Source organism: Pipra filicauda, unplaced genomic scaffold (assembly GCF_003945595.2).
Source record: "Pipra filicauda isolate LSUMZ 115617 unplaced genomic scaffold, ASM394559v2 scaffold137_size4652046_pilon, whole genome shotgun sequence".
Classification (NCBI taxonomy): Eukaryota; Metazoa; Chordata; class Aves; order Passeriformes; family Pipridae; genus Pipra; species Pipra filicauda.
Genome location: NW_024103851.1, coordinates 4,058,199 through 4,070,786, shown reverse-complemented (window position 1 = coordinate 4,070,786; position 12,588 = coordinate 4,058,199). Strand labels below are relative to the sequence as shown.

The window sequence follows — 12,588 nt, the reverse complement described above, 5'->3', positions numbered from 1 at the left end:
TCAAGAAATGGTTTAAATGCCAGTTTACAATACCAGATAATTTATTTTTAACTGAGGTGTAGTTTAGATATTTAGAATTTTAGAAATTTGGGAAAGTGACAAGTTTCCCACTTTAAAGCTGTTCACTGTTCTTCCAGGAGTTTTTAAATGGCTTTTTGGGCAGGGAGGCTAAATGTATATCACATCACACTAGAAAATGAAGAAAATAGTTTCATTGTCTCATAGCATAAGTTTGTTGAGATAGTCTGGAGAAAAGTCTAATCTTTAAGTATAAGAGTATGCAATCCAAAATTAACATTCATAGCACTAGTGAATATGACGTAACAACTATAAAAGTCTTTTGATAAATAGTTTGCCCAACTCATAATTTGAGATTACAGATCTGTGTGTGGCATCTAGTCAACTGGGATGTGAGCAGTGCAAATATTATATGACCAGATGAAAAGAGAGACCCTGTCTCCAACCTGTTTCTTAGGACAGTGAGCTGGAATTGGAGAAGCCTTGGATGCAATCTGTTCCCAGCGGTTTATAATTCTCACATTAGGCAACAACTGCATAAAAACATGACATGATCTGGAGAGCAGATCTAGGCTGTTCTGTTTCCTGAAGGAATGTTGGGAGTAATACACTATAATTCCAAATGTAGATAACCCTGTTAATTTTGTGTTAACTTTGCTGTCCCTTTCAGGAAGGTGCATTCAGAGCACTTTTAATGGTTCATCAGCTTTGCTCCTGGATCAGTTAGGTAATGAAATTTTCTTCTGGATGCACACATATATGGAACTTGAAGGCTGATCAGAAAAATTATCTAATTGGGTTGTACGTTCTGTAGAAGTGAATTGTCCCCGATTGGCAGTCTGTGTGCTTCCCTTGGCAGTGCTGGTGTTCTTCCTCATCTCAGAGACCAAAGTAATTATTCCCATTCTTACCATAAACACCTTTCCTAGAAGCTTATGGCATCCAGTCAAAATTCTCTTTTTTTTTGCAAGATAATTATTGCAGATATTCTTAATGCTAATCTGTCTGGTAGACTCTGATAGATGTGAAGTTGCAGGACAGTATGTCCTGCAGCATGACAGGGAAGAGAAAGACAAGTAGGGTAGGTTGAAAAGATCAGAGAAGAAAAGTGAAATCTTGTGGAATGCCCTTCTTCAATTTGCTTGGTGAGAACATCCAGCATACATTAATCCAGTCCGTGAAATGTAATTTTTTTTATTTTTACTGTTTGCTTTCACTGGAAGAGAGTGCAAAGTAGGCAAATAGTTTCAAAGTGTGTGGTCTTTATGATTTATATGTATTGCTCAGAACTACCACTGACCAAACTTCTTGGTCTTGTTCCCATTTTTTACAGTAATTAAATATTAAGTTGTTATGAAAGGATTGTACCGTCCCTTGAAAGAAAGAAGAACGTGACTATTCCATGATTCTGTGGCACAGCTGATGTTTTATTCAAACCAATGTGTAAGGGTAGAGAAGATATGTGCCAAGTTTATCCCATCTGGAAGGAATGTAACGATTCTGGGTCTGAAGCAAAACTAAGGATCTTCTATACTTTAGTTCATTAGGGAACCAGAGTTTGATTTGGTTGGAGAAAGAAAATCAACATATGCTGATACATTTGTTTTGCAGGAGAAGAGAGCCTGTACAGAACAGTCAAATCCTGAATACCTTTTTTATTGTAGCCTTTAATCTACATTAAGACTAGATAATGCTTGTCCTTAAATGACCTTTGCATTGAATTGAATCTTGCACTGGAAACTTCAAAGTCTAATTGAAGACAAATTATGCAATAAAATTCTGTGGTTCCAAGCCTGCAAGAGACCAGCTCTTCTCTTTGATCACACCCATTAATACCAGGGAAGTACTTCAAGCTCATAAACAAAGACCTATGTATGGTCACATAGTGTTTCACTAATTCTGAAAATGAGAAGATGGAGGGGAGAAGAAGGAGTGACACATGAAAAATAATCTCTTTTAATGAAATGTTGGTGATACATTTCAAAGCTTTGTTTGAAAATGCTGGTTTGGCTTTTTCTGATGTTTACAGACTTCTCAAGAAGGTGTCTTTGTTCTGAACTGTCCCCAGCTGGTCCCAAGATTTCATTCAATTTTCACATGAAGCTGCTTGCTCCTAAGCCAGCCTTGGGATGAAGTTCAGAGGAGTGTTCTCCCTTAATCCGTCTGAGAGAGCTCTGTTGTGCTTACAAACACACAGCTTACAGAAATACTGTATTTAACCTTTATAAAAGGATAGCATCTTTCAAAAATCTTAAGCAAGCTGCTTCACGATGCCAGTTGAAGCAATCAGCCCATTGCTCTGTAAAACCAACAGCAATCAGAAGACATGCAGAAGTTACTACCCGGTAAGTACTGCTCCAGAACTCACCAATACATAGTGACTATCTGAAAACCTTCAGCTGTTCCCCTCATGAGCCATTATTGGATGCTTTTAGGGATGCTGCTTTTCAACTTTGTGAATCAAAAGGCAGTGCTGTCTTGCAAGATACTTAAAATCTGAGGGTACCTAACATCAGCTGTTCACAATGAAAAGGGATTGCAAACATCTGTACAGATCCTAACTGATACTCACAAAGGAACATGAGATAAGAAAACTCATAAAGATGAGTAGTGTATCCCTTTTACCATATCTGATGTAGTGCAAATCCTTCTCCAAGAGGAGGCCTGTAAACTTTCAAATATTTCGACCATTCACTGCCATTATCAGTAAACAGGCCAATATGGTAACTGGTAATGAAAATAATCAGTAGTTTGTTCAAATAATTAAAGCTGTTAATGTCTCCTAAATATGGAATAGTCCTCCAATTTCAAAAGCCCCATGCTATTGGTCTCTCCAAGTATTGTTTGGCTTCCAAAATCATCTCCCTATGAAGTCTCTGAAAAAGTGACATCTAGTTTCTACCTGTGTGGCACTTGTATCCTTTGTATTTAACCTTGATAATCCTGGTGGCACTGGGAAGCTGCCTAGTAATGGTGGTGGCTAGAGGCTATATTTCATTGTGTGCTGGATGTGATTTGTCAATAGCTTTTGAGAGTAGATTACAAAGTGCCTTCCCTCAACAGTGCTGATTTAGATTATTGAGGGCAATAAAAACTGGCTGACCTGTCGTGTTCAAAGGATTGCGATCAGTGACATGAAGTCCAGCTGGAGGTGAATCATTAGTGGCAGGTAGTACAGTGGGCCAGTACTGTTTAACAAGGTCATTAGTGATCTGAGTGTTAGACAGAGTGTACCCTCAGCAAGTTGTGGAAAGTACAAAATTGAGAAGAATGGTTGATACACCAGGTGGTTGTGCTGCCATTCAAGGGGCTGACAGGCTGGAGAGCTGGCCTATGAAGAACCTAATGAAATTCAACAAAGGGAAATACAAAGTCCTGCACGTGGTAGGATCAGTACAGGCTGGGGCTGACCTGCTGGAAAGCAGCTTTGCAGAAAAGGACCTGGAGGTCCTGGTGAACGCAAAATGGAACATGAGCCAGCAATGTGTCCCTGTGACAAAGAAATGGTTCTGGTCTGTATTGGAGGGGAGATTGCCAGCAGGTTGAGAGAGGTGATCCTTCCCCTCTTCTCAGCACCACTGAGGATGAATAACTGCTGGATCCAGTTACGGGTCCACAACTGTGTCTACTTCTGGTATTTGTAGGACAAGGATATGCTCATACCTGCATGCTCATACATGCAGGTCCAGTGAAGGGCCAAAAAATAATTGAGGGCTTGGAGCATCTCTCATATATGGAGAGACTGAGAGAACTGGGATTGTTTAACCTAGAGAGGAGTAAAGCATTACCATACATAGCTGCAGATGTTCTGGTTGTTTTGATTTCTGCGGTTTGGATTCAAATACTGATAACTTACCTGGACTTCTGATCATTTTATTGGAATTGCCATATCTTTTGACTGGCCCCTTACATTTTAAAATTTTGTTAGTGAAATCAACATTCAAACTGAAACATATATGATGATGTGTAATCTATATAGCATATTTGGTGAATACTCGTAAACAACTTTGAATATTTCTGAAAGTAGATAGAGTTTACGTGCCGTGTGTTTAGGTACATGAAAATATTTCAGTACACAAAATATCTCAGGTATACACAGTGTTCTGGGATCAAATCTGGAAAAGTGCTAGGTCTTAATGAGGTCCTGTAACATCCATTAGACAGTGTGAGCTGTTGAGGCACGCCCACTGGACCTTGAGATCTGTCTTTGAACATGCATGTGTTGATGTCATATACTAAATATTTTTCACTGTGAATTTACGTATCATCTTAGAAACGCTCAAGTTTTTTGCATCGTACTGAAAAGCTACATCTTTGGATGCTCACAATCTGCCTCTTCCATGAATAAGATGTGGAATAATTTTTTGCTTGGTATTTGTTTCTTGTTTTCACTGAATGATATGCTATTGCTCAGGATACCACATGGGAGGAGCAGGTTAACTCATGCTTGTGCTTTCAAGAATTTTATTGGAAGGCCTCATTCTCTCAGAAAAAAAGGAAGGGAAAAAAGACTTTTGCCTTGTGTGTGTAGTGCCTTTTTGTTGCACTCATGTGAAATGATTCGATGTGATGGACAGCAGTTTATCAAAACAAAATCTCATTAAAATCTGTCTGCACTTTGCCCTTAACTCTCCGTGGTACAATAAGATTGTGAAGCTTCCTGTGACCAGACAGTAACCTGTGGTAACCTGTAATGTGCGTACATTTATGAGTAATGAATAAAACCATTGTCACACTTAAATGTTGGCATCAATATTGTGCTAGCAACATTTGGAAGTTTCTGCTTTATCAGCAGCAATGACTGGCAAATAATCAGCTGTTTTGCAATGGGAAGCTTAAAATAGCAGCTGAAGACATTTGAGTTAAGCTTCATGGAAAAAGACACTGCTGCATTTATTATGATACCATTTTTGTTGTGTAAGGATGACATGATTGTTGTTTCAGCTTTTTAGACATACAGTGCAATTAAGAATAATCAGTTTTCCCACACATTCCACAAAGCAACTGAAGCACACATGCTAATAACCAGGCCCTTAAATTTAGAGTGCTTCCGCTGCTGCATGGGTAGCCAGTGGGTACAGATGCATGTTTCAGAGTGGTATGCAGCATTCTTACAGAGATGTGAGTCTCAAAAGAAGTTGCTGATAAATAATAAACTCTGTAAGATTTGCCCATATGAGCAATCTAAATATATTTTGGATGGCGAGGAAGGAGGTCTGTACATATGACATACATTGTAGGCTTTGCAATCTGTAACAGGCATCCGGACTAGAAGTTTAAAAGAATGTACAAAAGAATTCTAATTTATGTTTACTGGAAGTAGTAGGTGATCACACCAGTAATTTGTAACACAATATATTGTGTTACATATACACACACTGATATATATAGTATTGAACCCATAATTTGTGTGATGTTCATGTGGCTGATTTTAGAATTCAGAGCATCAGCAAAGACAGGTCAGAATGTGGGCAGGGTGTTCAGAAAACATATTGCCTATAACTAAAGGTAGTAAGTTCGTACTGACACTTTCAATTCATAACTATTCCTACCAAAAACCATTTATTAGGGGAGAGTGTCTTACATATTCCTGGACCAGATTCTGTCATGATTGTTTTAGAAAGAAGTCTTTATCAGATAACAGATTTATCTAAGATATGTTTATGTATTCACATATAACTTTATTTTTTGTATTCTTTTTCCCAATTTTTTTCTGTGCTCCCTGCTTTCCTCAGCGTGAGTATTCAGTACCTTTATATTGTGCATGTTTCTAAACTTCTACTATATTTGAGCTAAATCTGTGGTACTTTTTTGCATACTTGGAACTAAATGTTTGTCGAATTTCATCTTTACTTGCTAAGAATCTTAGACCGAAGTACTTAATTAAATGTGTGAAAAATAAATTGCTAAGCTTCATCACTGACCAATACTATTTACCATGAAATGAAACATAGCAAGAGCAAACAAGTGATATTCTAACTATGATGAACAGTTACTTGCACTTCAGTGGGCATAATTGTCCATGTACAATTTTAAAACTTTGGCTATACCAGATGGTAAGAGTCTTAGTGAAAGTATTTGTATCTGTATGAAGGATTGCAAGCTGAAATAGCATATTCTCTCTGTGAAGAAGAATAAACCACTGTGGCATGAGAAGACTTTTAATTATTTAAGTGTTCCCACACCAGGACTTATATTTGTGTGTTATTTTACCAAAATTTATTGTAAGAATTCGTACCTTTAAATCAGGATGTGATAGCTCATTAAAAAAAAAAAAAAGATTTCTAGGAATAGAAGCTGAGTTTTGCACTCTTCAAGAAAGTGTCGCAAGGCCTCATCACCATTAGTGCACCAGCCTATACTGGCCTCTTACACTGAAGTCAAATTAATAGTGAAAGAATTTTCCCAGTTGTTTGCAAAAATTGTGATAGTAACATGTATGACTGAAACTGCAGTTATACACCATTGTATAAGGGAGAGCTATGGAGAAAAGAGAGCTATGTTGTTAGAAGAGGACCTGACACAATTGTAAAAATTGAGGATGTTGCCAATTACTGATTTTATTTTTTTCCAGTGAAAATCTAAGTTAAGATGTTTAGACTGAAATAAAAGCTGTTATGTCCTACCCAATTAAATGTTCTGTTCACCATGAAATGTGCCAGTAAGGCTGTTGTAATGAAGTCAAAAGTAAAAATAAATCCTCAAAGCTGGAAAAGAAGTCCCATTTCCTCCAGGAACTCAATCTTGAGACCACTGACCAAGGAGATAGCTTATTCTCCAGCCAAAGAGCTGGAAAAATGCAGTCTATCCTTTTCGTTCTCATGGGAGCTCTAATTTGTAGTTGCTATTTGGCAATTATTTTTTGCCACATTTGGTCAGGGTCTGTGACACTTTCATGAATCTCTCTGCTCTGAGTCAGGCTAAGAATGAAGCTGAATAAGTACCTCCTTGAATGAGGCATTATCATGGTAATCCTTCTCAGTCCCTGTGAGTGTGAGTCATATTTGCAAAGTTTCAGGGTGCCTCATGGCACATTTTCAGCAAATAAACTGTTAATCAAGATAACTTCCTAACTCTTGGAAAAAAAATCAAAAGGGCTGCATCCATCTTTGTGGATGCCTTTGAACCACTTTTATAGAACTAGAGAGTGGATCTGAATGGAAATGTTTAGGAAAGTAATTTGAACATTACTTACAAAGTTTCACTTCAAACATGTGCTAATATTTTATTGTTTAGTTACAGCTTATCACCTGTCTTTGTTCTTCCAGGCTTTTAAGACCAAGGATGGCTACATAGTGGTGGGAGCTGGAAATGATCGTCAGTTTGTCACTGTGTGCAAGGTGTGTTAGGCAAATAATGTGCAATAGTTTCCATTCTGACTAGGAAAATGAAGATGCTGATTGCTTCTTTATTCTCCTGGGGCTTTTTTCTCTTTTGTTTTTGGAATGAAAGTGGTGAGTATAAATTCTAACCCTGCAGTTCTGATCATTTAGGGGTCTGTTATGGGTTCTGTGTTTTGCCTCCGAATTCAGAACACCCCAGTTCCCAAACTTGTGGGTACTGTGCCCCTTTTGGAGTCTGCGCACATCTAACTAGCTAAAAAAATGAACGACCTAACAACCTTCCAGTTTGTCATGATTCACACTAGTGCCTTTTTCAGGAAGAAATGTGGCACTGTTTCTCCATAAAATACATGGTAGGCACAGGTATTAACAAAGCAAAGCTAGGGGATGGATTGTTCTTGTGTGACTTTCGTCAGTAGCCAAGTGTGCGGTCCTTTCGAACACTAGTATGTGCTGGTCTGTCCTTGCAGAGAAACTTGTGAAATTCTTAGAAAAGAAATGTTATACAGGACTGTGGACTGACTGGAGTGGTGCAGCGATAGGATGTTGAAGAACAAATCTTCAAATAAAAAAAAATGTTCTAAATAGAATGTATCAACATTCCAAATAAAAGACCCCAGTAAGCTAGGACAGGAGAATTTTTGAATGTAGCATTAGACAGCATTTTTAAAAATTACAGCATACCCATTAGAGGTATGCTCTGTGCTAAATCAAAGCTGATTTGTAACTTAAAACACTTTGAAGAGGGGGAGCCAATAAAGGAAAAGAACTTTATCATGGGAAGGCCCTCCACACCCTAATGAACTTTAGTGCATACAGAGACCATTAATTCAAACATTGGAATTGCTATTAGAGAATCTCTCTGAGGTGAGTTGATGCTAAAAATACAGGCTGTATGGAAGCTGTTGCCCTGAAGACACATACTCTAGAGATGTAACAGCTGGCTCAAGCTGTAAACAATTGCAAACATTCTGCTTCAATTGTATCTTTTCAGGCAAGCAGAAAGAAAAGTCTGGAATAATTCACTGTGATGTATTCAAAATCAATGACAACTAACTGTAGCTTTTTTGAGGACTTGGATAGTTGCAGAAAAACTTTGTAACCCTTCTGGCTGGAGTGCATTTCATTGTGGTCAAGTGTTACAATAGCACATCCTGACCTCTGGCTGCTTCAGTCTAAATAGCCAATACTGAGCAAGTCTTCAGAAGACTGAGGTTTTGTGTACAGCAAAGGAGTGTACAAACAGGTTTGCTAATGGGGCAAAACACAGAGAGCATAAGCTCTGAGTGTGCATCTTAGAGCTTGAACAAATCCTCAAATAGAGAACACCAGCTTCCTTCCAAATGGTCACAGTGAAATAAAGAAATAACATTGGAAACATGATGCAGAAAGATGAATGGTACATTAATGAATAACTTCTCAAGTGTACATTTGTTAGTCACCAGAAATTGAGAACATATATAGACATGCAGCTTTACAACAGATGGACATTAAGTTAAAACTGGTCGGTAACATTAATTAAAACAGCAGAGTGAGCAACTCCATATGATCATTTTTTCATATAACTCATCAAATGGAACCATAGTTTTCTGATTAATTGCTAGTTTTTTTAAGCTCTCATAAATAAGTATTCACTATAATTTACTTTGAACAACCTTGCATGACTTTTTTTTCTAAAGCAGTGATTCGTAACTCCAAAATAGCAGTATTAAGAAAAGGAGATAATTTTAAGGGATACAATATTATTGATAAAATTCCAGATAGGAAAATTTACCTATTTTCTGAAGCAAAATTATGATACGTTATGATTTTCATAAACTAGATTGTATAAACACAGAAGAAAAAATATGCTGTGAATTAAGTATTGATGGAAGATGCTAGATTGATGTTTTATGTTACATTGCAGATAAAAATTTGCAGTGAAGTTATGTAACATCATTGTTATTGCATAACTTATGGATACCTTGGTTTCCATGCTTAGTTTTGTCACTCTGCATGACAACTATGTCAAAGGTGACTATCTGTTTTGAATATCTCTAAATATCCGTTGAAAGAATATCTGTTTTGCTGATGGTTTTATGTCATCAGCAGCTACTCACTTGTAAGGGAAGCCATATGCTTGTTCACTCCAGCAAAGTTAGGCGTCATTAAATAATAGCAGCCTTGGTCTAAACCAGTGTCAGAGGAATTAGTAGAAAGTTATGTTTGAGGCAAATACTAGAGAGATTGACACCAATTTATGTATACTTCTGTGGTAGTATGTAGGCATATGGATTCAAGGAGTGACTGAACATGTTAATAAAACTGAAATCCATTGATAATTACTAAATATATAGAAAACAGTTGCAACTCGGAAATGACCTAATCTAAAGGGGCCTGGAGTTTGGATGAAGATTAAGGAAGTGTTGTATGTACTGGCCCTGTTCTTAAGCCCTTCCTAAGCATCCTCACTCAGACACAGGCAGAGATAGGATGATGGGCTATAGGGACTTCCAGTTTGAGCCACTATATTTTTTTTAAGCCATCTTAGATGCGGCTCTGTAAAAAAATGTAGTATGTTTAGAATGATTATAAGAATCATCATAAGAAAAACTGATCTGGAGTGTGTGCTAGTGAGTAAAATACATGAAGGAAATGTGAAAATCTCTTCCTTTATAAGATTCTATGCTGCCTTTCTCTGTAGCTGGTGTTATTGGGGTATTTTTTATTAAATTTAGAAAGCACAATTAATTATGTTTATTTATGTTCTATAGAAAGACATTGTGGCAAAAATAGATAAATTTTGTTGATTGTCCGCACAGCTACTTTGTTTACAAAATTCTAAGACTCATTCTGCATATTTAATTCCCTTTATAGAATAATTCACATTGTCTTTGCGTGTTGTTTAAATTTCTAATGTGGCAAGTGGCAGTTAAATATAGAAGATATATTTCTCCTTTCTTAGAGGTTATACCACTACTTTTCTTTATTAATTCTTTTGGAAAAAATAATAATAATAAAGAAGATGTTTCCATAGAAAAAGACTTTTCTTTTTGATGAAGATTACTGAAGTGAAAAGAAATATTCTTAGACACAGCTTTTCTTAGTATAGTGTATGAAGTACAGACATCTTATTCTGTGACATATAAATTAGTGCAGGATAATCCCACAGATTAACAATTTTTTAGTGTTCTACAATAAGAATTTTTCCTAGCTAATCATGAAAGCTATCAGCTAAGATTTGGATCTTCAGTTTAATTTCTGTCTTTTTCTTTACTTCTTATGTAATGTTAACCAGGAGGCATTAAAAATTGATTTAATTTTTAATTTCTTTATCTGTATTAAAAGATTAATGAGAAGTAGTGGTTATTGTAAATCAGTGTATTTTTTAAAATCAGTAGTTTATTTTGTTAGCTATGTAAATATCTCCTACCAAGCACATTTTTTACTTATTTTTATTTTTACTTAGGTATTGAATTTGCCTGAAGTTAGTAAAGATTCTAGATACCAAACTAATGCACTCAGAGTCCGGAACAGAAGAGAACTTATTGATGTATTATCAACCCGGTAAGTTAATTAAAAGAGAAGAAAATACATTTAATCTATTAATGGAAATAGTCATGTATAACAAGCTCTCATCATGTGAAAATTCTATTTTACTCTTCTGAGATACTCTAGTTTTTAAAATAAATATTGAGAGAGCTTACTGATGTTCAATATACTGCCTTTTGCTCACAGACTATAGTGTGGACTAACAAGAAACCAGATCATGGATTTAAGTTTTCAGAAACCATTTTAACTTCTTTTTAACATTAAATTGAATTTTAATGAAACAACTAGTGCTTTCTGCTTCCTGGATGAATGTAGCTCTTGGAAAAAAAATGCTGAAGCTCCATTTGCTTTTGCTGTGACTGGGGTTTTAAAGTTTTCACTGAATGTTTCCGTATGCAAGGGAGTTCCACTTGCTGCTGCTCCCTTACTGCTGGTTCTGTATTGTGGTACTCTGTGCCCCAGATTCTCCCTGGGTCAATCCTTTTGAAATCAAAAGGATATGTGTTTAGTTTTCTATTTGGGAATCAACCTATTAAATACTTAAACTAAATTTTATATAGGAGGAATCTTAAAAACCCTTTATTTGAGAGATTAAAATAGCTTAGTTATCTTCCTCATTTTGCTTGAGAAGCCCTTATTTCTGTGGGATGCTCTTCTGTTTAATGGAGAGGATGATAAATTTAAGTAACAGAAGAAAAAAACTAATCTGTATAAACCTTCCCAAGGAAGCCCTCAGAAGTACTTTGTACTTTGGGGGATGAGCAGAAAAGGCAACATATGTACTGTCACACTATCATTTTGACACTTGGCCTGTATGAGTCCTTGTCAAGAAATGCATAACAGTTATCATTCATGCAATTTTTTTAAGGGAGGAGAAGGGGAGGGGTTCAGAACATTAAATCAGAAGTCTTCCCTTTTAATTCCATCCAAGAAAAAGAGTTTCAATAGCACATCCACAGCTCCCCCCTAAACCCCACACATTTTTCCAATATTGAGAGCCAGAATCATCTTTCATTAAAGACTGTTGCACTTGTACTTTTGCCTCCGTCTTACCTGTCCATTTTCAGATGTCCTGCCCTGATGAAAAACTGAAGTACCAGGTGACTTTGGATTTTCAAGTAATTGTGGTACAACTGTTCTTGATTAACTTTTGGACCTCTTCTTTTACTTCTGTTGCTATAAAAAATGGATTGTAATAGCACAGATGAATCCTCTCTTGCTAGAAGTTTTGAGCCCCCTAAAAGGCCATAATTAATTGTTTGACCTACATTTGAGCTCTTACATTCTTGACACATAATCTTAGTTTTGAAGTTGGTTCATGTTGACTTACTGGTTGGAGTTCATTTAGTATGAGCATTTGTCTGATGTACTCTGGTACCTTGTGAGTGTGTGTTTTGCCATCTGTACATCAGTTACTTAATAGCTTGTTGCTTCTGGTTAACTTTGAATGTAGGGTTGTTTTTTTCCTATGGGCAATATCTGAGTAAGAAGATAAAGTTCAAGGAACAGCTGTTCTTTGAATGAATTACCAGAATTCCATTTTGGTTTTATATTTGTAGCTATTAGTTAGATTACCTCTTTCAGTTACTGGTTTTTTTATTTGTTTGTTTGGGGTTTTTGTTTTTTCCTTTTCTTTGTTTTTGTTTGGTCGGTTTGGTTTTTGTGTGGTTTTGTTTTTGTGTTTTTGTTTGTTTGT

General features: G+C 36.4%; 1 protein-coding gene across 3 annotated transcripts in view; it reads left to right on the top strand.

The window, feature by feature from the left end:
- SUGCT (succinyl-CoA:glutarate-CoA transferase) overlaps positions 1–12,588 on the top strand; it is a 316,900-nt gene that overhangs the window by 110,738 nt on the left and 193,574 nt on the right. For all 3 annotated transcript variants that reach the window (XM_027712013.2, XM_027712011.2, XM_039378409.1), the window contains 2 exons: positions 7,287–7,358; positions 10,810–10,907. In XM_027712013.2, the coding sequence (XP_027567814.1) occupies positions 7,287–7,358; positions 10,810–10,907 (170 nt within the window). The remainder of the gene's footprint in view (positions 1–7,286; positions 7,359–10,809; positions 10,908–12,588) is intronic.